Source organism: Protopterus annectens, chromosome 4.part0, assembly GCF_019279795.1.
Source record: "Protopterus annectens isolate FY-2018-M chromosome 4.part0, PAN1.0, whole genome shotgun sequence".
Taxonomy (NCBI): Eukaryota; Metazoa; Chordata; order Ceratodontiformes; family Protopteridae; genus Protopterus; species Protopterus annectens.
This window is the reverse complement of record NC_056733.1, coordinates 1,979,822,887-1,979,847,023: the sequence shown is the minus strand read 5'-3', so window position 1 is coordinate 1,979,847,023 and position 24,137 is coordinate 1,979,822,887. Positions and strand designations below refer to the sequence as shown.

General features: G+C 43.4%; 1 protein-coding gene across 3 annotated transcripts in view; it reads left to right on the top strand.

The window, feature by feature from the left end:
- RNF130 (ring finger protein 130) overlaps positions 1 to 24,137 on the top strand; it is a 2,389,441-nt gene that overhangs the window by 417,457 nt on the left and 1,947,847 nt on the right. For all 3 annotated transcript variants that reach the window (XM_044069596.1, XM_044069594.1, XM_044069595.1), the window contains exon 2: positions 8,631 to 8,825. In XM_044069596.1, coding sequence (XP_043925531.1) covers positions 8,631 to 8,825 — 195 coding nt within the window. The remainder of the gene's footprint in view (positions 1 to 8,630; positions 8,826 to 24,137) is intronic.

The following is a 24,137-nucleotide window of genomic DNA, read 5'->3' as shown; positions in this document are numbered from 1 at the left end:
GTTTCCCTCCTTTCCTGCATTTAGCCAAGGGCAGTCACCACAAGTTACCTCACAGGATGGACTTTTTATCACACAAGACAAAGGAACTTTCATACATCCCCACTTATCTACCCTCCAGTTGAGTCTGTGGATGATATGGTTTTAATTCCTTTCAGACACCTGTTGTCTGAGGATGTGCTAAGGGTCCTGCAGGTGGCCAGGAAGCCCAACACCGGAAAATCTTACCTAACCAATTGGAAGACATTTTCACTTTGGTGTTTCTCACGAAACCAGGATCCACTGTCAGTGGAAGTCCCCTTGGTTCTATCCTACTTCTGGGAATTGCTCAATGTGGGCTTGGCCTACTCTTCGGTGAAGGCCCATATGTCGGCTATTTCTGCCTGTCTGCATCTGTCCCCACCTCTAGCTAGCAGACTTGATGCTGAACAATTTCCTAAAGGCGTCCTTCACATTAGACCTCCTAGGAAACCTATCCCTCCTCCCTGGGATCTTAATTTTGTACTAAAAAAACTGACTCTCCCCCCTTTCATGCCAGCTTCATCAGCGTCCCTGCAACACTACTCCTGGAAAAATGTACATTCACCTAGCTATGGGTACAGGATGTTTTGACCCCGCCGTTTTGCCCCAAGATGATTCACCCCCGACCAATTCGACCCCAGATGGTTGGACTCAAACAGCCACATCAAATTAAATGTGGTTCTGTTACTAAAATAAAAGACATATGGTACAGTTAAAACAAGAAAGAAGTACTCAGTAAAAACACAAAAGCAAACTTAACAAAAAAAACAACAGTAAAAGTATAGTAAGCACAGTTTAAAACCCTCAAAAGACAAATAAAAAATAAAAAAATACAACCAAAACGACAACAGATAGTAATTTCTGAAACTGCCAAGCACTTACCATCCCCTGGGTGCTGCATTTGGCACCACAAATTCACTTAAAGTCCCAGGCTACCTGAAGTAGTAATCGAGCAGTTGAATTTGAATTTCAGCTTAAGTGATGCACAGCAGGTGTACAAGGCGTTCAGTGACATACCCACTCACCTTTCCCAGCCTCAGTAAGGAGAAGGCTTGTGGGATTTATGAGTCTATAAGTTTAGTGTGTTCCACCTGTGTGCTTGACTGCAAGAGATCTGGAAAGAAAGGGGGGCCAGCAATGCACTGTGAATAGAGGGGGAAAGTTTGTAGACTAGAAAAGTCTCAAGTGCCGAGTTCCGTGGAGCTGATTGGCCCCAAGTCATGTCTCCGAGACGTATTTCTTTGTAATGCATAGAGCTTTGCCTGATCCCATGCACTACCAGTTAGACTGAGAGGATGTGTTAGTATAGGCCAGCCAAGTGTTTTACGGCTTTGAAAGCTGCAACACATGTAGTGCTGTCATTCAAGTCTTGTCAATACAGGGAGTTTTAAATGCACCAGTGTACTAGATGAAAGAGAGAGAAATAACCGTAGGAATGTGAAGTATATTACAATTTTGAAATCCTGTAGCATAAGTTTAAACCTCTTAAAATAATAATAGTTAGAATTCATTTTAATAATAGAGTTTAAAGTAAACATCTTAATAAAGGCAATCAGGGCTGAGTTTATACTGTAAGTGCTTATAACACTGATAGAAGGTTGGGACCAGACATATTTTTTTACAGACATTATGCTTCACAGCAATACAAATGCAGCTGGAATTTATTAATTATCGTGAACTGAAAGTTATATATCGTAATATTAATAATTGGGAGTATAAAAAGTATATATATATATATATATATATATATATATATATATATATACATATATTAAAAGAATATGTTTGGTGTCAAATAGTCTGGGGTCGAACTGTCCACTAAAAAATCACACACACACACACACACACACACACACACATATAAATGTATATGTGTGTGTATATATATATATCTATATCTATATCTATATCTATATATATATATATATATATATATATATATATATATATATATATATATATATATATATGTATATATATATACATACATGAAATTGTATAGAAATGCATTGGAGTCGAACTGTCCGGGGTCGAATAGTCCTGCTTCCCTAGTTATAACTTTAGCCAGATGTGTTTGAGCTCCAGGCCCTAATGGCCTCTCCTTTCTTTTTGTTTTTTTTCATAAGGACAGGGTGTCCTTCTGTACCAAGCCTTCCTTTATCTCCAAAGTAGTCGTTGAATTGTCACTCATCCAGTCCATTCATTTACCTACTTTTTCCTTTTCCACAAAATTCCAGTGAGAAGGTGTTGCACACTGTGGATGTGCATAGACTTAAACAAGGACAAATCTATCAGGAAATCAGACCAGCTTTTTGTCTCCTATCATCCCAGGGCTCTGGGATTGCCTCTTTCCAAGCAGACTATTTCCACTTGAACTTTTAAGGCTATTTCATTCTCTTATTTGAAGCAGGGTAAGACCCTTGCTTCTTTTGTAAAGGCCCATTCCACTAGGGCTTTAGCTTGCAGGTGCTTTCTTCAAGGGATTCGATCCTTGCTGTATTCTCGAAGCGGCTACATGGACTTCTGTGCATACCTTCACTAAACATTACAAACTGGATGGCATTTCTAAGCCTAGGGCAGGTTTTGCCAGAGCTGTACTCCATGGCTTTCTGAAGAGCTCAACTGCTTCTTCCTCCAATCCCTCCTTAAGAGCTTTTGTACTCTCCCTCATGTTAAGAATACTGCAACAGATGAAGAGAAGGACATAGAGTAGTTGTGTAAAATCTTACATAATAGATGTCCTTCTCTTCTCTGTTCCAGTATTCCAATCCCTCCCTCCTTCCTCCTGGTTGTTTGGTTCTTTACCTTGGATGGTCATACCCTACTCTCCTTAGGCTGGCTTTCCTCCTGGGGCATTCAGTTCTGAGGTTGGTGCTTGCGTACATCACTTTTATGGCCTATGTATGAGAGCAGTCTACATATGATGTACCACGCACCATACAGTAGTGAAAAACTTTTATATACTGGCTGACGTCAGGTCGCCTACAATGGAAAACTCCCTCATGTTAAGAATACTGCAACAGAGAAGGGAAGGACACCTATCATTATGGTAAGATTTTACACAACTATTCTTTATCATAATAGCCCTTGCAAGACTCCACATGAGAAACATACAGTGGCATCTGAAACCTCTTTGGTCCCAGTATCAACACCCTTCACCTTTTCATGTCCCAGTGCTGGGGTTTATCAGAAGAGAAATCTTTTGGGGGAGACAACAAATATCCTTAAATCCAGGTTTCACCCTCTCCTTACATGCTCCAAAGAAGTCAGTCACCACAGACACGTCAGACTTCACTTGGGGAGTAGTTTCAGGAGGAATAAAAATGCAGAGGGTGTGGTGCACCAACGACATATGCAAGAAAATAAATATCAGGGAGATGCTTGCCCTGACCAAGGTACTCAACTCTCTGACCCATCTTTGGTCCCCCGGACCTCTTCAAGTGGTTATAGACAACAACACAGTCATGTGATGCATCAACAAGCATGGGGGATCCACATTGTACCCCCATTGCAGACTATCCATGTTAGCTTGTGATATAGTTTTGCAGCATAATCTCACTCTACAGGCATCCTATAGTCTGAGACAAACTGTAGGGCAAACTAGCTGAGCAGGACCACGTCAGAACCTCACAAATGGGAACTAAATCGGGGGGTCTTCCAGGATTTGATCCATCTCTAGGGAATTCCTCAAATAGACTTCTTTGCATACTTTCTAAACAATCAACTGGCAAGTTTTTGTTCCAGGACTCCATGCAAAAAGGCCTGGAAGACAGATGCTTTTTCTTTTCTTTTTCGTGAACAGAAATTTCCTATATGATTTTCCATCCTTTATACTAATATCTAGGGTACTTCTGAAGATTCAGAAGAAATCCCCCAAGATCATTGTGGTGATTTCCTTCTGGCCCAGGCAACCATGGTTCTTCCTTCTTTTGGAAATGGGCAGGGGCAGTTACCAGAAGCTTCCTTACAGACTGTATCTATTTGCACAAGACCACAAGAGTGCAATACACCCCGACATTAATCAACTTCACTTAACTGTCTGGATGAGATGGTCTTAACTCCTTTTAGGCATTGGTTTACTGAGGATGTGCAGCAGGTACTAATGGAGACAAGAAAGTCTGCTACTAGAAAATCTTATATTAGCAAATGGAAAAGGTTTTCTAGTTGGTGCCAACAACATAACCAGCACCCATTCAGGGCTAGTTGTTCTCTGGTTCTACAATGCTTGTGTGAATTACTATCCCTTGGCCATTCTTTTTCCTCTATCAAGGTTCATTTATCAGTCATTTCAGCAAGCCTGCCCGTGGGTCCTCTTTCAATGCAGTCTCATGTCAAAATGTTGTTGAAAGGAGTTTTGCATAGGACACTTTTAAGAAAAATGGTGGCCCCTCCTTGGGATCTTAAGTTTCTGTTAGAGAAGCTAATGCTTGCCCCATTTGAACCATCTAATCTGGCTGACTTGAGGCTCTTAATATGGAAAACAGTTATACTGGTTGCTCTGACCTGTTCAAGAAGGGTACCTAAGTTGCAAGCTCTTACCGTGAGTCATCCCTATCTAATTTTCCATAGGGACAGTGTTTCTTTGTGAACTAATACTTCTTTTTTGCCTTAAGTTGTATTCAAGTTTACTTTAAACCAACCTGTCTATCTTTGCATTTTTTTCCTGAACTTAAAAATGAGGGAGAAAGAATGCTCCATTCCTTGGATATCCAGAGACAGCTCAAGTACTGTCTTGACAGAACTAAATTTTTTATATCTTCAGATCAATGATGATCATCACAATTTCTCTTAAAGGTAAGAAGGGACAACCTGTGTCAAAATGGGCTGTAGCCAACTAGTTGTCTAAGGCTATTGCCTTTTGTTATACTCACCATAACAAGTCTATTCCAGACAGGGTCAAGGATCACTCTACCAGGGCTTTAGCTTCATCTGTGGCTTTTTTGGAAATTATTGGATTCTTGAAGTATGCTAGAAGCAGCTACTTGGTCCTTTCTACATACCTTTACATAGCATTACAAGCTACGTAGATTCCTTCTCCAGGTCTACGCCAGACTTTGTTGAGGCCATTCTGCATGGGCTCCTGGACCCTTCTCTTTCCACCTCCCAGTTGTTCTAAGCCAGATGTTTGAATAATTGCTGCTGCATTAACCACTCCCTCCTTTCATCCTCCTTGTTTTTTAGAGTTTTTTTTTTTTTTTTTTTATGGCAGGAGGTGAGCATTTGATTTTTGTTAGTAGCAATGTCCTTTCAGGGTTCAGCCTTCCTCTCTCTGTTGACTTGAAAGCTCTGAAGGGCTTGATGCTCAAGCCCATCTTTTTAGTCAGCCCAGCTTGAGCTGATTAAGTGTTGGCTTGGATGCGTGGAAGTTGCCCTGCAGGTTTGGAAGCTAGCCAACTTTACATCCATCAGGAAAGAACCCATGTAGCTCAGGGTACTGTAGGAATGATCATTCGAACATCTACTGTTATGGTAAGCTTAGTTACACAGCTGTACTTTTCCCTGCCTTGGGGAAGGTCAGCTATTGTAGCTTTTGCAACCTAGGAATTGCAAGCTCACCAAAGAGTGGCTCTAGCATAGTAGACATTTTTGCACTGTGCATTCTGAGTTATTGTGGGTTTGTTAGGAGCATGCAAAAAATCTGAAGTCTGCACTGTGGATGACTGATGTAATCTCCAGCTCTGGCCTCTCTCTGTCAGTGTTATAGGTTAGGAAAAATAAATTGGCCAGATGGGGAATTAGTGCGTGATGATTGCAGGAGAGTTGTAGGCCAAAAAATACAAATGTGTTTGGTTGATAGCACTGCATAGAGTTGCTTTTTGTTTGTGTGTGTGTGTGTGTGTGTGTGTGTGTGTGTGTGTGTGTGTGTTTTACTTTATCTGTTAATTGCAGGTATTAACCTTCGTTGAAGGTTGGGCGTCGAGCTGGCACCTCGGCACCGTAAAAATCTACTGCCAATCATTAGCGGACCGGAGTTCCACTGTGGTGACCCCTAACTGGGAGAAGCCGAAAGAAGAAGAGGAAGAACTCCTGTGCATGTGATGTATAACGTTCATCCAGTTGTTACAGTTTTTTCCTTATGCTTTTTATTGCACATTTCCCAGTGTCTTCCATAGTTGCACTGTATTTCTGCAAACATTAGAATGTTTTGAGGAGCAGTTTAGAAGGGAAACTTTAAACAGTTTTATGCAGAACTAATTTACTAGTTATGAAGCACTGTTAGTGAATGTTACTACGGCCCTGTCTGGTGTTTGTTAAATGGTAATGTTAAATTGCAGGTTTTAGAAAGTACAAAAACATTGCTCTTGTGTATTAAACCTTAAATATTTACTAGTACACACACAAACACTATTAGGAAGTAGCGTATTGAAAATTAATATTCACTGTCTGTGACATATGAGAATATTAAAACCAGAAAGCTGTAAAAACGGCTTGTTGTGTAGTAAGCTTCTAAATTATTATTTTTTTTAAATATTTGTTGTGGTCAGATATTTCTCTGTAGTTATCGTTCCATCGTTCCATGTGTGTTCTGCACTGTCCATCACAAAACAAATGCAAGAAATGTTGGTAATTGGCACATAACTCATCCACACTCATCTAGTTGTATCTCTGAACCTCTTAGCACAAGAAATCTGGACAAAGCCAAAAACAATTGGGGGAAAAAAGGTCCAAAAATAGGGACAAATTTTAAATATTGCTCTTATAAACTTAGAAAGTTGCTAGAGTAAAATGTGTTGGCATGCATTTTCTGAAGGATAAGAAATCTAAAACTCAAATGTCTGTCATTGTTTAGTGAATTCAGTCCTCGGTTATTTGCCAGAAAACCATAACTTTTATGAGGAATGGTCCAAAAATATGAGTTGAAAATCTGGACATTTGAGAGGTATGCATCTAGTTATTCTTTAATGAACATAATGTTGGGCATTTTTAGTGAACACCAGTGACATTTCATCTAATTAATTGAATTCATTGTCAAACTTATTTTTGATCAGTGAGAGTGAGTATATATTTCTTCATTCCTGTAGAAATATTTCATTAATGAAATCTTTTTAATTTTCTGTAATTTATTGCAGCTGCTTTTGTGACAGTCAAAATGGTTCTACACATAGAGTATGTGGATGGGAGAAACTGATAACACTGTATTAGGGTGGATCTTTTTTTATATTTTAGTATGATAATGGTTATTGAAAAACAGTTGTGCTGTATGATGCTTTTTTCAATGTACTTTGTGATAGCTATATGACTAGATTTTTACTTGCTGGCATCCTCTCGATTTTTATTTGTTGCCATCCTGTCTTGTTTAGGCTTTATCTATGAGATGAAAAATGGCATATATTAGACTGAATTCTGAAGAACTGGGTTGGAGAGAGTATGTCTAGATATTTGTTGATTGAATAGGTAATTGTCCACTTTCAGTACCATATGAAACAAGAGACACTCTCTGGGGAAGGGAGGCTTCATGCCAAACAGTATGAGTTTTCGGTACTTACGTATTATCGCAACCAGATTTTCGCGGTTGCGAAATTCGCATGCTGCAATGAAATCGAAAAGGGAAACACTGTAAGGTGTAATTTCATTTCTTTAGTAAGTTAAAAAAAAGTTTGGGTTACATTTTGGAAGAGAAAGAAATGTGCAATTCTTCTTGTTTTTGTGCATTACACACTCACGCTTCAATTCTCACGGCTGCTGATTTACTGACGAAAGAAATACTGTGACTGTAAGGAAGGAATGCTGCTAAGAAAAGCACCCACACACATGGAAATGCTTTGGGTAACGTTTTTATTTCTAAAACTTTGTAGACAGACTTGAAAGGAAACTTTTGTAACAGCAAGTTGCAGTAAGGAATGGCTTGCAAAAGTCTTGGTGGATGATGTTGACAAGTGATTCCGGGGTCGTTTCTGGTGGGAGATGTTGGGAGGCAGTGGGTTGTTTTTGTGTTGGTGGTGGTATCCTCAGACAAACTTTGATTGTACTTCAGTGGTTTTGGAAGGTATTAGACCAGGAAATATGTGGATTGTTCATTCGCTGTTTTTTTTTTTATGCGGGGGAATGTTGTCACAGATTGTAGTCAGGAGTGTTTGAAAACTGTGCTTTGGATGAGCAAGCTGGGTTTCACATCACTTGCTGCCGGTGAAGTGCATACATAAACAGTCAAACTTAGTTTTTAATTTTTGTTGATAACCCTGCAGTAAAACAACCCTAAGTGTGAAAGAAAACAGATCGTATAACTTCATTATAACATCAACAGTCAGATTACAATATCGGGAAGCAACCAGTACTACCGTGAAAATCTGGTTGCGATAATATGTAAGTACAGAGTTTTCTTGCCCAGATATTTAGTCCCTATGCTGTGTTCCACTTATTGGTACTGTAGTGAGTTCGTGCAAAAAAAAAAAAAAAGTAAAATATTGTAGAATGGAGACAGGAAAGACAATACCTTATAGGAGCCATTTCTAGGGCAACTATCAGTAGGTAAAACTTCAAAGGATAGACATTGTGCAATGTCTGCAGTAGCTGACAGTGTTGTAAAACAACCTTTATGTGATCTGTACATGCCATGGAGGAATCAACAACTGAAACCTACATTAATGACCTTTAACATTTTTTTGTTGCAGTTACAGATAGACAAGGGTGTGATCCACATACTCGCTTCAACGTACCGCCCACTACCAAGCAGTGGATTGCACTACTGCAGCGTGGTAACTGCACCTTTAGAGAAAAAATTATACGAGCGGCTTCTCATAATGCTACAGCAGTGATCATCTACAACAATGTAACCAATGAAGATGCTGTCACAATGACTCACCCAGGTAGGGCATACAAGCAAATAGCTTTCCTGATGTTCGTAGCCATGCCAGTGGTCAGTTTTTTGTTTTGGTTCTTGCTGGTGTTATAATTATCCACAGGTGAGACTGTATTTGATAGCAGCAGCAGCAATTTACAAAGGAAAAAATCATTTTTTTCACCATAAGTATACAAAAATCTGTTGTACAAGTGGCTAAATTTACATGTTCATCATTCACACAGCCTCAGTGGCATATGGATTCTGTGCATGTACAGACCTACATTGGCAGCTTTCCACACCTCAGAATTCCTCATCAGACTCCCTGTGACAGGGGATTGGCTAAGCCCCTTCCATCAGGGGAATCCTAGCCCCTAGCACAGAAAATCAGTTAGTCTTTTAGTACAGCTGTAGGAATCATTCATTTGAATCTACTCATCAGCCTGCATCGATGGATTACAGCTTTCTGACTGAGATAAGATCCCTTTGGGAACTTCCCTTCCTCTTTATTATTACATACTTTTGATTTTTTTATTAATATATATCTATATTTATCTATATATATATGTATGTGTTTTTTGACGTTTTTAATTTCGCCAAGTCTTTTTGGGTTTCTAATACCATGACGGGAATGGACCCCATTCCTAAGTCAGAATATGATTAAAGTTCATGTAATTAGTATTGTTTCACTCTTTGATGTTAGCCAAAATTGCTCTTCGCAGCACTCGCAATGTGCCCAGTAATGACTCCTTCTGCAATTCGTATGGTGTTACATGAATTGGTAACATATCTAAATACGATTGTAAATTCTTTTTTATTAGTCCAGTTCCTCCTACTACTACTGGAACTGTCTGGGTATCTTTCTTCCACATGGCTCTCGTTTCTGCCTGCAGATAAGGTATTTTATGACATTGTGTCTGTCTGTACGCAAGACACTGTAGTCACTGGGTGTGTCGATTTCAATGATCAATGCTACTTTTGTCTTCTTTTTCTTGAACTACTATATCCATTTTTTTTATCTTTTGAACTGTTAGATCTGAAGTAGGATATTCATTTGTCTGCAACCTGTGGGTTATGGATCCGATATCGGATCCGAACCGGCATAGTTTCCAGCTATGGATCCAAGCTCTCAGCTCCTCCCCTCACCCATAATGCCCTGCTCTACCCTCATGACCTCAGATCTTGTTTGCCGCGCTGGTAACTGGATGTGGTTTCTATAGCTCTCAGCTAAGTGGAATTTTCTTGTACTAAATTAGAATATTTTTGCTTTCTTTAAACTTTTTTGTGTGAAAGTTGTAGGTTTCCTATTTTTATTGACTGTTTTTAGTTTAATTTTATTTACAGTAGTATATTTTATTCCTCCCTCGCTGGTACGTAGAGTGTGTGTGAGGCCTGTGTGCTTTTTATAGTTTATTGTTTTAAGTTACTTTTGTAACTTTTGGTTAATTTTTGACTATGGCTGACCAGCCTAAGTCATTTTCTCGAGTGTGGCCATAAGCTCACCGCTGATGGCCACACTCGGTGTGTTAGTGTCTTGGGGTTGAACACCTCACATCTGGCTGTTCCATTTGTGCAGGGTTCAACCCCAGGGCACTGAGGAGCGGAGGTCCAAGCTGGTCCTGGCGGGTCTTTACCGGACTCGGCCCCGCCTCCTTCGGGACTCCTGGCTGCAGCTGTTCCCCTGTAGCACCCTCCTGCTTCTGGGACTCAAACTCCCGCTTCAGGACAGGAGAGGGATGCATCTAAAGGACCGGAGGGAGAAGCACCTGGCGGGCCGAGACCTCTGTTTCGCCCCGCCAGCCAAGCGGGCTTCTCCCCGGCTTTGTTGAGCGGTCTCCTCCTTCTCGGCTCCGGTCACCTGTGTGCTTCTCACCGGGTCCTGAGGAGGAGGGAGAGACCCGCCAGGCTATCGAGGAGGCATTCCAGGCCTACCTCGGTAGCCTCGCGAGATCTACCCATAGCCTGGATGCTGATCTGGACCGGATGATGCGAAGGTTCATCCAGGCCCAGATGCAGATGGGAGTGGGAGCTCAACACCCTTTTCAAGCCTATTTTCTCCCACCGCTTCCCGGTTCGAGCAGCTGGAGCCGAGCAGCTTCGGATCCGATAGTACTGGGGTGCCGGATCCGACCATGCCGGACCCGATCTCTCGGAGCCTGGATCCGAGCCGGATCCGGGGATCAGTGCTCCTTCGGCGCCGTCTGTGTCGGAGCGCACTGTCCCTTCGGATCCAAAGCCTGGCGCCGGCTCCGATCCACTCTTCGGATCCGAGGAGCCGATTGTCGGATCCTTTGGTCGAGGTCGCCCTTCGGCTTTTGATGTAGTGGAGAGGGCTCTGTTGAGGGTCTCCGGACCCCGGCACTTGCTTCGGCTCCGTCCCTCTGCACTGGGCCAGGCTTCCACCATCCGGCCCCTGGGACAGCCTGCTCCCAAGTTGCTCCTATGGAGCAAATTGCTGCGAGGACTCCTCTGACAGCCCCCAGAGGCGCAAGCAGCATGCGGCAAAAGGAGGCACATTGACTCCCTGAGTCTCTCACTGAAGACACGGACTTGGAGGAAGGGAAGGCTCCCCACGGTCACCCCGAGGATGTCTCCTTGGAGACATCATGGAAATTAGGGGGTGGTCTGCCCCAAGTCTTCCTCGGACGAGTCCGTGTTCTTGGAGGCATTACCTCTTGGGTGTCCCCTGCCGACCCCCTGGTGGACCTTATTACCACCAGGGCGTGGAAGGAACCGGACACCGTGGAGCCAATTCCCAAAAGACCTGATAAAATCCTTAGCCCGCCTTCTGACAGGACCCATTGGAGTAAGGGGCCTCCTGTAGATGCCATGTTGATGGCGGCCACAAAGAGGGAACTGGCTCAGGAGAGTCCTCAGTCCACCCACCGAGCAAGGAGTCTCGGATGATGGACAAGCGGATGTTCAGTTCGGCGACCTTTTTAAGGGCGCTTGAACTATTTGGCACTATATATTCGGATGCAGCGAGACCTTATTGCTGCATCCCCTGAGTCCATTTCGGAGGAGGACAGAGCTCTGCACTCCACCAAATGGCCACTTAGGTCAGTCACAAATACTTGCGGCTACTCTCCCATGCTGGGACAGGACTGGTCACTAGCGCCTGGCTCCTCACCCACTGCGATTTTTCTGATTTCTTCAGCCCGCTATTTAACGCCCCCTTTGATGGTTCTGCTTTGTTGGGCAAGCCCGTCATGTAGACGCTGACCCAGAGCGAGAAGGACGGAAGACGCTGTCTGCCTCTCTGCACCCCAGAGGCCCTATTCTAGGAACCAAAAGGGTCAGAAGAAGATGTGGTTCCGGAAGTCGCAGCAGTCCCAGCCTGCTCCGGACAACCAGTCCTTCCGTGGCAGAGGAGGACAGGGAGGACGCCGCCCTAGAGGCAGAGGGGCTCCCAGAAACTTCGGGTCCAGGGAACCTTTCTCTGAACGCTCGCAGCAGCCCTGAGGGCTGCCCGACTGCTCTACTCTGGAGGCAGTCGGGCGCTGGGCACCTAGCGGCATGGGAGTCCATAACATCGGACCGCTGGGTTCTCCAAATCATATCCAGGGATATCGCATTCCTTTCCTTCACCTTCCAAAGATGAAGTCCCTCCCAGACGTACCACCCGGTCAAAGGGAGGCCGCTTTAGCAGAAATTGGCCATCTGCTAGAGAAAAGAGCCATCCAGCCCGTTCCCCCAGACCAGATCGGATCAGGGTTCTACTCCAGGTTCTTTTAGTGCCAAAAAGACGGGGAACTAAGACCAATCCTAGACCTCTCCTGAATCTGGCAGTCCCCAAAGAAAAATTCAATGGTCACTCTACAATCTATTCTCCCCTTCTGTGAGAAGGCCACTGTATGTGCTCGATAGATCTCAAGATACCACATCCTAATGGACAGACGCCCAGGAGGTTTCTCCGCGGCTGGGAGCCAGTCACTACCAGTTCGGGTCCTTCCCTTTGGTCTCACCACAGCCCCCAGGGTGTTTACCAAAGTACTAGCAGTGGTAGCGGCCCACCTGAGGCTTCAGGGTGCAGGTCTTTCCCTACCTGGACGACTGGCTCCTTACCGCCCCAACAAGGCATCTACTTCTCCGGCGCGAGACTCCTTTCTCCATCTTGCTCAATTTCTGGGCATCACAATAAATACAAAAGTCCAACCTGGCACCCACTCAGCTCTTAGATTTCATAGGGGCCAGACTAGACACAAGGAGTTTACGAGCCTTCCACACTGCGGACAGAGTTCTAAATCTGCAGCTCCAGGTGCGGGCCATTCTCCATTCATGTTCTGTTCCAGCGGAGTTGGTCCTGAGGGCTCTAGGGTCCATGATAGCACTTCTTCCTCTTGCCAGGCTCAATATGCATTCTACAGTGGACGCCTTAGTACAGTGGTCATACCTTGCTCTCCCATGTATCATCCCATAGCGATCAGCAAGGCTTGCAAGCGGTCCCTCTTGTGGTGGCTCCACTCCCGGATCTCCACAGGGTCGCCCATTTTGTGCTTCTCCCTCTCGCCACGGTGACCACGGACGCCTCCCGCCTCGGGTGGGGCACTGGACAGTCCAAGGCACGTGGAGCGATTCAGAGACCTTACTGCATATCAATGTTCTAGAGATGAGAGCAGTGCTCTTAGCTAGCACTTCAGGACTTTCTTCCCTTGGGAACAATTGCGATTCAATCGGACAATATGTCTGTTGTCTGGTACATCAACAAGCAAGGGGGAACAAGGTCTTACCCTCTTTGTCGAGAGGCCATGAGAGTTTGGGAATGGGCAATCTCCACCAATCGCTTTCTCATAGCAACGCACATTCCGGTCGGTCCAACATCCTAGCGGACAAGCTCAGTCGCACCATTCTGACCCAGTGGTCTCTCAATTGTCAAGTAGCGGAACATATTGTGGGGAACCCTTCATGCGATCTTTTGCCTCTCCCTCAAACACCAAGTGCGACAGTTTTTCGCTCTGATACCTCCTCCCGAGGTACCCCAAGAGACGCTCTGGTGCATGCTTGGCCACCCGGTCTTCTGTATGCCTATCCACCCTTGCCTCTGATGCTGCAAGTACTTCAGAAAGCCTCTCGGGTGGGTTGCAGAATGATTCTCATTGCTCCATTCTGGCCTCGACAGATCTGGTTCCCCTTCCTAAGGTCTCACTCGGTGAATCCTCCTTGGATTCTAGATCCTATTCGGATCTGATATCCCATCCATCCTGCATTCCTCCTCCGAACCTGGACAGCCTGAAGCTGACCGCTTGGCTGCTCCAGTTCCACTCTTGATAAGGACTCCCGGTATCTCTTCACCGGTAAAGGCTATTTTGGTGGCGGCTCATAAACCATCCACTAGAAAGGTTTACAAGCAAATGGAAACGTTTCTCTGTGTGGGCGGAGCGGCAAGGCCTAGATCCTTCACGGTTCCTCTCCCGTAGTGCTTGATTTTCTAACCTCTCTTTAATGATGGTGCCAGCAGTTCCACAGTCAAAGTTCAACTGAATTTCTCACTATCACATTGGTCAAGAGTCTAATCCTCTTATGTCAGCCAAATTGTGCAAAACTTTTCTTAAAGGTACTTTCCTTCTCAAGCCCCCTATTAAGCAAGCAGTTCCTCCTTGGGACCTTTCTTTGGTCCTTCAGGCCTTGACCGCTCCCCCTTTCGAGCCAGCTACAGTGGACCTCAAATTCTTGTCTTACAAGACAGCCTTTTTGGTAGCCATTACATCAGCCAAGAGAGTTTCTGAACTTCAAGCTTTATCAGCTAAACCTCCTTACTTGGTTTTTTATCCGGACCGTGTCTCCCTCAGGACCAACCCGTCCTTCCTTCCTAAAATCGCTTCTGAAGCAAACATCAATCAATCCATTAACCTCCCTGTTTTCTTCCTAAGTATGAAAACAAAGGTGAATATAGGCTACACTCACTAGATGTTCACAGGCAACTAAGATTTTATCTCAACAGGACAGCTGGTCATAGGCAATCCGACCAGCTGTTTATTTCCTTTGCAAAATTCAATTTGGGCAAGCCAATTTCAAAGTTTCTCTGTCCCGCTGGATTTCACAGTGCATTTTATTGGCTTATCAAGCCAGGAAGGCCCGCACCGGAGGGTGTTCATGCCCATTCAACCCGGTCAGTATCTACCTCAGCAGCCTTCAAGGCTAGGATTCCTCTGATGATATTTGTGCAGCAGCTACATGGGCTTCATCTCATACATTTATTTCTCACTATAAGTTGGATCTTGCATCCAGGGGTAGAGCATCCTTTGGCTCAGGTGCTCGGAATATCCTTCCATGATGGCCCCAAGATTCAGGTAGCTGGGGACTCTGTCCCACAGGTTGCAGACAAATGAATATCCTACTTCAGATTTAGAAGTTATGTACTCACCATAACGTTCCATCTGAGTAGGTGTATTTATTTGTCTGCAACCATCCCGCCTCCTATCCCCCTGGCCTTTCAGTTTCCTGCATATTACTTGTTACCCTTTTGAGGGTATTGTTGCTTTGGCAAACTCGATCTGAGGTCATGAGGGTAGAGCAGGGCATTATGGGTGAGGGGAGGAGCTGAGAGCTTGGATCCATAGCTGGAAACTATGCCGGTTCGGATCCGATATCGGATCCATAACCCACAGGTTGCAGACAAATGAATACACCTACTCAGATGGAACGTTATGGTGAGTACATAACTTCTAATTTTGGGTGATCCCATGTGATGTAAATTTCATCATTTTCTATGATTCCTTGTGGCTCATATTTCCAGTGTTTTTCAGCCACTTCAATACCATAATGTTTGCACAATCTCCAGTGTAAGAGTCTCACCACATTATTATGCCTTTCAGTATACAGTCCCTCTGCTATTAGAGCGTCGCAACCAGCAACAAGGTGTGTGACTGTTTCCAATTCGGTTTTGCAAAATCTACATATGTCTGTTTCTCCCACATGTTCAATGGACTTTGTAAACCAGCATGTACATAGCCCACTGTCTTGGGCTGCCAATATTAACCTTTCATTTCTTGATGTGAATTCACCTCTCCTTAACCATTCCAGTGTTCATTCTTGATCAACATGAGGCTCTTCCAGAAGTTTTCTATACTTGCAACTATATTTATATTTTTTCCACATTTCTTGCCTCCTCATCTGGTCCTTCACCTTATATTCTTTCTTTTGTTTTTTTAGCGCATTCAGTTGCTGCCTGGTTTTTATCCACTTCTGATTTGATTTCCATTCCTGCTTGACGTTGATATGCTTCTGCTAAATTAAGCAGAGATGTCGTTAGATTTATTCTACTCATGTTTCAAAACTTTCACTACATTTGGATCTTGTGAGGTCAGTAGATATGTGTGGAGTCCCACGACTGCAGATCTATACATGTAATCAATTTCAAGGAGGCCCATACCTCCTTCGGAACGGGGAATATATAATCTTGGTTTATAAATCATTTGGTGAGCATGAAGCATTCTTCTTGCTTTAATATCCAGTCTATCCAACACTTTGTGGGGCCAGTCAGTCAATCCAAAATTGTAAGTTAGGACAGGAAGAGCAAATTGATTTATGGCTTGGATCTTGTTCCTAGATGTCAATGATGTTTTCAGGATCAATTTAAGTCTTCTAAAGGCTTCCTTACCGAGATTTATTCGCATTTGTTTATGTTTTATTGCTGATCCTTCATCAATCCCCAAGTAGTTATACACTCCTTTTTGTTCTTTTATATCACATTCTTGTCCCAAACTGATGTTTTCCTGTTGCTGCAGTCTTCCTTTTTTAAAGGTTGCTTTTGCACATTTATCAAGACCAAATGACATTCCAATATCATCTGACAAAGTTTTGACAACCTGCAGCTGTGCTTTCAGTTCCTCATCTGATGAGCTATACATTTTTAAATCATCGACAAAGAGAAGATGAGAAGTCATTAGACTTTGTTGTTTTCTAGAAGCCAAATTGTAGCCATGGCTTAAGTTATTAAGTGAACAACTTAATGGATTAATGGCAAGGCAGAATAGCAGTGGTGACAGAGTCACTCTGGAATACCCCCCTTTGAATTTTTATCCCTGGGATAATAATCATCTGTCCTTTATCATGGCTTAATTGCAAAGTGGTCTGCCACTGTTTCGTTGTTACTGTAATGTAGTCAATCAGTGTAGGGTGTATCTTAAACATTTTTAAGCACACTTTTATCCATGAATGTGGGATACTATCAAATGCTTTTTTGTAGTCAGTCCATGCCATACTTAGATTCTTCCCCTTCTTACAGTTCTCCATTATAATTTTGTTTAACAACAAATGATCCTTTGTTCCATATGACTTTCTTTTATTGCCCTTTTGTTCTGCTGCCATAATTGAGTTTTCTTCTAAATGACTATAAACTCTGTCGCTGTCAATTCCCGTGTATAATTTATACGTTGGTGGAAGAGAAGTTATTGGTCTGTAGTTTTTAGGGTAGCTTGCAGGTTCACTCTTAAGTAAGAGCATTGTTTCTCCTGTTGTTAACCAGTGCGGTGTATGTTCAGGGTGCACATATAAATAGTTCTTACTCATGGCTAAATCCTCATGCAAAGAAGTTAATACTTTAAGCCAAAAGTTAGGTACTGCATCTGGGCCTGGGGTTTTCCAGTTAGAGGCTTTTCTCAACTTTGTTTCAATCTCTCTGGCTGTTATTTCATCCCATTTCATATCCTGAACCTTTAAACTTCTTATTCTTTCTTTTACTTCTTCTATCCATTTAGCATCTTTGTTATGTTTCACAGGATCTTCATAGATATTTCTCCAAAATGTATCTACTTCCTCTTTTCTTTGCGGTCTTTCAATTCCTTTTACCTTATTTCCCAATTCTCTATAAAACTTTTTCGGGTCATCAATAAATTGCTTATTTTGTGCTTTTCCTTTATATTTATCTTCGTATCTTCTAAGAATTTTCCACCTGTTTTGAAATTTTTAGTTCATCTCCAGTAGTGCATAATAGATCTTGGTCTGTTCTAATACTGTGCATTGTTATTATCACATCTATCTTTCTTAGTATTTTGTTGATCTATTCCCTCTTCTATAATCTTCTAACAATGACACGTCTTATCTTAGCTGCTTTATAGTTTTCTCCATTTGATATTTCCATGATGGTATTTGCTTTCGCCCTCTCTTTTCCCTCGCTACTGTGTGTTACCATGTGTTATCCACATAAATGGTGCATGAACCAATGGCTTATCCCAAAGCAAAGCTGTGCACGGACAGCCAATAGTCAGCACTACAAATTCCCCAGCACCAGCTTGCTGCATTTCTTCATTTGATTTTATACTATATATATATATATGTGTGTGTGTGTGTGTGTGTGTGTGTATATATATATATATATATATATATATATATATATATATATATATATATATATATTTGTGTCTGCATTTATATGTATGCATATGTGTGTGTGTGTATATATATATATATATATATATATATATATGTATATATATATATATATATATATATATATATATATATATATATATATATATATATATATATATATATATATATATATATATATATATATATATATGTATATATATATATATATATGTATATATATATATATATATATATATATATGTGTCTACTTCACATAACCGAACCCTCAAATGTTCGAAATTCATATGGCCGAGACCATGTGATCGAACATTTGAATGTTCGGAAATGTGAACTAGACACGTAAAAATAAAAAAACACACATTCAACTGCGCCCCACACCCCCCTACTTAAATATACCAACTCCAAGATCGTACTACAGCGAGAACAAGGGAAATCTCCCGGTCTGCTCTGTATGAGATTTCCCGTTCAGAATGTCGGTATTTCAAAGCTTTGAACATATGGTCTGCGATCATATGGGTTTCGAAGTTTTGAATTTCGGCATTCTGAAGGGGACCCATATATATATATATATATATATATATATATATATATATATATATATATATATATATATATGTAGTACGTGGTAACTTTTTATTTTAATATACTTGCTATGTATTACTGGTGTTAATATTTTTGTGAATTCTAACTTACTACTGTGTTGTTTGTATACTTAATACTGCTTTTAAGCAGTTATGGAGCTTTTCTAAACTGTTCTAAACTTATACTAGGAAACTGAAGATGTTCTTCATGTTTCACTGTTGCAGTCATCACATTTGGGTTATCCCTGCCAGAGTAGCCCTCGGCCGGCCCGAATACTAGAGACTTAGTATTTCTGCGTCGGTTGCTGTCGCTTGAGGACTGACATCAGGTTATCAGTAGTATAAAGTAAGGCAACCGACACCATTACATCAGTCTTTCTTGCTGTGGAGCCCGAAGCAGAAGCAGTTCGCACGTGTGCCGGTAGGCCGCTACCTGAGTTTCGTCTACCAAATTGAAGTCTTCTAAAGCTAAGTACCCCTTTGGGGATCCTTTTTTCTTTCACTAACCGATGTCAGAAAAAGTTATTAATTGTCTGCACTGTGTAAAGTAAATACCACACCGAGACTTCCACTCTTACTGCATCACTTGTTTAGGCCCAGACCACGACGTCCCCCATTGTGGCTTCTGTGCTTTGTTCAACGCCAGAACTATCTGTCGTCGGGCTGTTATTGTAGCCAGATATTTTCGCTTACAGTCCTCGAATTCTGATATGGCTTCGGTAAGCGATCCAATAGCAGATCTTCTGAAAAAATGTAAAGATAAAGTCTGAGATGGACCACACAGGTCCAAACCTACTAGTGACGCTTCCGTTAAGCTAGTTGTCAGTTCTCTGGTACTCAGTGAGGTGCTTTCGCAGCCCCTGATGCTCAGTTCTCTGGATTCGCAGGCTGCTACCGAGACCCTTTTGGAATCCGGTATGCCTAAGAACTTCTTCAGCCAAGGATCCTGTGGTCGTCTCTACCTTGGATGGGTCCGGAGCCGCTGAGCAACATCGCTTCCAAGGAAGTCCTTCACCCTACTGAATCTCAACACAAACCAACGTCTTCTTTCCCGACTACCATTATTTCAAAAACGACTGAGTTTCTTCAGCCCAGGATACGAACCACACCCAAGAAACCGACGACTCACTATCAGCCACCTGCTACCTTGCCTCGGTCTCAAATGCTTAAAATGGCAGAAGACTTCATCATGCTGCTCAGGGGAAGCCAAGCTACCCCCTTCAAAAGGAAAAGAGATCTGTCTCCTGTAGTTTTTTCTGAACAAGAGTCAGATGAATCTGATGCATCTGAATATGAAGACATGCAACCCCTCTCCACTTTTGAGGATTCTGATGCAGAGGATTCCATTCCTTCAGCCTCTCCCCCAGAAGATTTTTCCTTTGTGGAAAGTTTGCACACCTTAAGGAAGCATTTCCAATGGTAGAGTCAGGACTACCCTCATTCTAAAAAGAGACTCAGGGAATTCCTAGATCTTCTACAACACAGACCCTTGGCCATCCCCCCAGTCCTGGATGTTGTGGAGGATGTTTTCCTCTAATCCAGCTTGACTCCAGACATCCTCCCTCCTGCTCACAGAAAACCAGACAAGTACTACAGAGTCCCTGACTCACACAAATATCTTTTTAAAAATCCTACAGCTGACCCTGAGGTCATTTCTCAAGGGCCTAAAGGGATTAAAGCAACCTCTGCTAAGAATCCCACCCCCTTAGACAGGGATTCCCGAGCATTGGACAGATGAGGTAAAAAAGTATACACCTCAGCTACTCTTGCTATCAGGGCACTAAATTGTCAGTTCCATATGCTGAAATTTCAGCAACATGCCTTGGAACTCCTTAAACAAAAAATGTCTTCCTTTCCTGCTTGGGCAGAATCTAAAGATTTACAAGAGTTAATAAGTTCTGCAAGTCAAGTAACTAAACACACCTTGCACTGTGGTTTTGCCACCCTAGAAGCTTCTTGCAGGGCAGAAGACACTGGATGTGTCATTAAAAGGCATGCATGGCTTAAGGAACAGCCCCTGCCAGACCATGTCAGATCTAAATTGTTGGATGCCCCCTTGCACAAAGATAACTTATTTGGCATTAAGGCAGAAGAGGTCTTAAAAAGATGGAAGCAAAAGCAAAATCTATGCAAACAGTTAAGGATTTCCTGGAGGTCCAGCCCCCTAGGTTCAGCAGGCATTGTCCCTCCAAACACTGGTCCATTCCTGCTCCCAGTAAAACAGCCCAGCCTAGGTCCCGTGTAAACAAACCCCCCAGACAGCAGCCACAGAGAATGCAGAGATCTAAGCAGTGGACTACCTCCACTTCGAAACCAGGGAGTTCTAAGCCACCCCCTTATGGTAAGAACTCACAATGACTCACCTCCTCCACCCTCTCCCTCTGCCCACCTCCACTTACCCCAGGAGGAAATCTCTCCTTTCACTCAAGCACTTGGGCCACCATTACCAAGGACCACTGGGTTCTGAACATTGTATCTCAGGGATACAAATTTTCCTTCCACACCCTTCCAACCCCAAAAGGGTTCCCAGATCTACCACCAAATCAGTGGGCAGAGGCTCAAAAGCAAATCCTTTCTGTGCTCTCTATGAGAGCAGTAGAGCACGTTCCTGCAGAACAGATAGGCCAAGGTTTCTAATTCAGACTTTTTCTCGTGCCCAGAAAAGAGGGCACCTGGCACCCCATCCTCAGTCTATCAATTCTAAACACCTTTCTGGTGATCCCAAAATACAAAATGCTCACCCTCCAGCAGCTGCTACCCATGCTCTCGAAGGATGCTTGGCTAGCCACTCTAGATCTAAAAGAGGCCTACCTCCACATTCCTATCAGGGAATCATGCAGGAAATATCTCCGCTTTAAGGCAGGATCTCAACACTTTCAGTTCTCTGCACTTCCCTTTGGTTTATCTACTGCTCCCAGAGTTTTCACAAAATGTCTGGCTCCAGCCATTGCCTTTTGCAGACAAAGAAATATTCAGATTTACCCATACTTAGACAACTGCCTTATTCAGGCAGACAGCCAGGAAAAGTTGCTCAAGCACCTGGCCTTTGTAAAGCCTGTACTAACCTCCCTAGGGTACACAATCAACGAAAAGAAATCCAAACAGGTGCTCACCCAGAGGATAATCTTCCTGGGAGCAAGTCTGGGCACAGCATCCCAGATGGCATACCTTACACCAGAGAAACAAATTTTCCTGATAGCCTACTTCTCTCAACTAGGCACCAGGCCCCAGCTATCTGCAAGGAAGGTCCTGCAAGCTCTGGGGTTCATAGCATCTTGCATTCTCTTCATTCCATGTGCCAGACTGCATATGAGGAAACTTCAATGGTACCTAAAGAGCCTTTGGTGTCAACACTCTCAAGACCTGGAAACTCTTCTACCTATAATTCCTTGCCTCAAAAAAGATTTTCTTTGGTGGGAAACAGCATGCTCCCACAACAAGGGACTGCCTTTCTCCCCACCCCACCCCACCGTCCATACCTTCACCACAGACGCATCAGACTATGCTTGGGATGCACACCTGGATGGCAGGTGCATACAGGGCCAATGGAACCTACCGCAAATCCCTCTGCACATTAGTCAAAAAGAGATGATGGCTGTGCAGCATGCCTTGATAGCTTTCCAGCCCCTTCTCTCTCAAGAGGCTCTCCTGATCAAAACAGACAACACCACTGTGATGTGGTACATCAACAAGCAGGGTGGGGCTCACTTCTACCCTCTATGCAGGCTAGCCATGACCCTTTGGCACACAGCCTCTGCCATACAACACCTGTTAGCACAATTCCTACCAGGCTCTCTCAACTCTCTGGCAGACCAATTAAGCAGAAATCTTCTGGACCCACACAAGTGACAACTCAACAGAAGTATCTTCACCCTAATAAGTCAAAAATGGGGAATCCCAAAGGTCAACCTCTTTGCCTCCCACACCAACCATCAGCTCAGCAAATTCTGCACCAGGGGGCATCACTGCATGGCTTGGAAAGTACCCCAGGGTACTGCTCAAAATAAGGGAGGAAAAACCAAGGACCATTCTTATAGCTCTAGACTGGCCCCGGCAACACTGGTACCCCTTGCTGCGCAGCCTGTCCCCGCTGTCTCCATGACATCTTCCTCAAATTCTAAACCTCCTGACCCAGAGGAAAGGGGAATTCATGCATCCCCAATTACAGACACTCAGTTTGGCAGCTTGGCTTATTCCCTAACCCCGAACCAATCTGCCATCTTCAGTAAACAGGTTCTGGATGTTATCCGTGAGGCCAGACGCCCTAGCACCAGAAAGTCTTATGCTGATAAATGGAAAAGGTTCTGCATCTGGATCCAGGCTAAGGGAGCCAATATGGCACAGCCCTCCCTCCCTCTCATCCTGGGTTACTTAGCTGACCTACTACACAGTGGCCTCTCTTTCTCCTCTGTAAAAATTCATCCCTCTGCTATTCTGCTCATTTTCCCACTGAACAGCCCATTTTCTCACACCCTTTGATCAAACAGTCCTTAAGAAGGGATAGCAACTTGAGGCACCCAGAAGGGCACCAACACCAGCTTGGGACCTTAACTTTGTATTGGAAAAGCTCTCCTTGCCCTCTTTCAAACCAGCTTCTTCTTCAGAGCTAAAATTTCTCTCCTGGAAGACAGCATTCCTTCTGACCATCACTTCAGCCAGAAGAGTCTCTGAGCTGAAAGCACTCATGGCTGTGGAGCCCTTCATCATCTTCCATGCAGACAGGGTATCCCTTCAAACTAACCCATTCTTCATTCCCAAGTTGGTGTCCAGTGTGGCTCTCAACCAATCCATTCATTTGCCCACCTTTTTTTCTAATCCCCAAAACAAGGGGGAAAGGATTCTGCACTCTCTAGATGTGCATAGACAGCTCAGATTCTATCTAGACAGGACTAAATCCTTCAGAAAGTCTGATAAATTGCTGGTTAGCTTTGCTACAGGGTCAGAAGGCAAAGCCATCTCCAAACAAACCATTTCCAAATGGAAAGCGCACTGCATCCATTTCTGCTACAAACCGCATGGAAAGCCTCCCCCAAGGGGGTCAGGACACACTCCACCAGGGCAGCCTCCACCTTTGCAGATTTCCTCAGAGGAGTCCCCACCAGGGACATCTTGGAGGCTGCCACCTGTACATCTGTTCACACTTTTACCAAGCATTACCACCTGCCTGTCTTCTCCAAATCTAGGGCAGGGTTTGCCTCTGCAGTCTTGCATGGCATCCTAGCCAGCCCCTAGTTTCCTTGACTGCCTCCACCCGTTTCCTCAGCTTTGGGAATCAACCCAAATGTGATGATTGCAACAGTGAAACACGAAGAACATAGTACAGATATGTACACTTACTATAAATGTAGATGTTCGACTGTTTTCACTGTTGCAGTCCTGGTTTCCCTCCCTCCATCCCCCTTTCTTCTCTTTCCTTACATGGGACA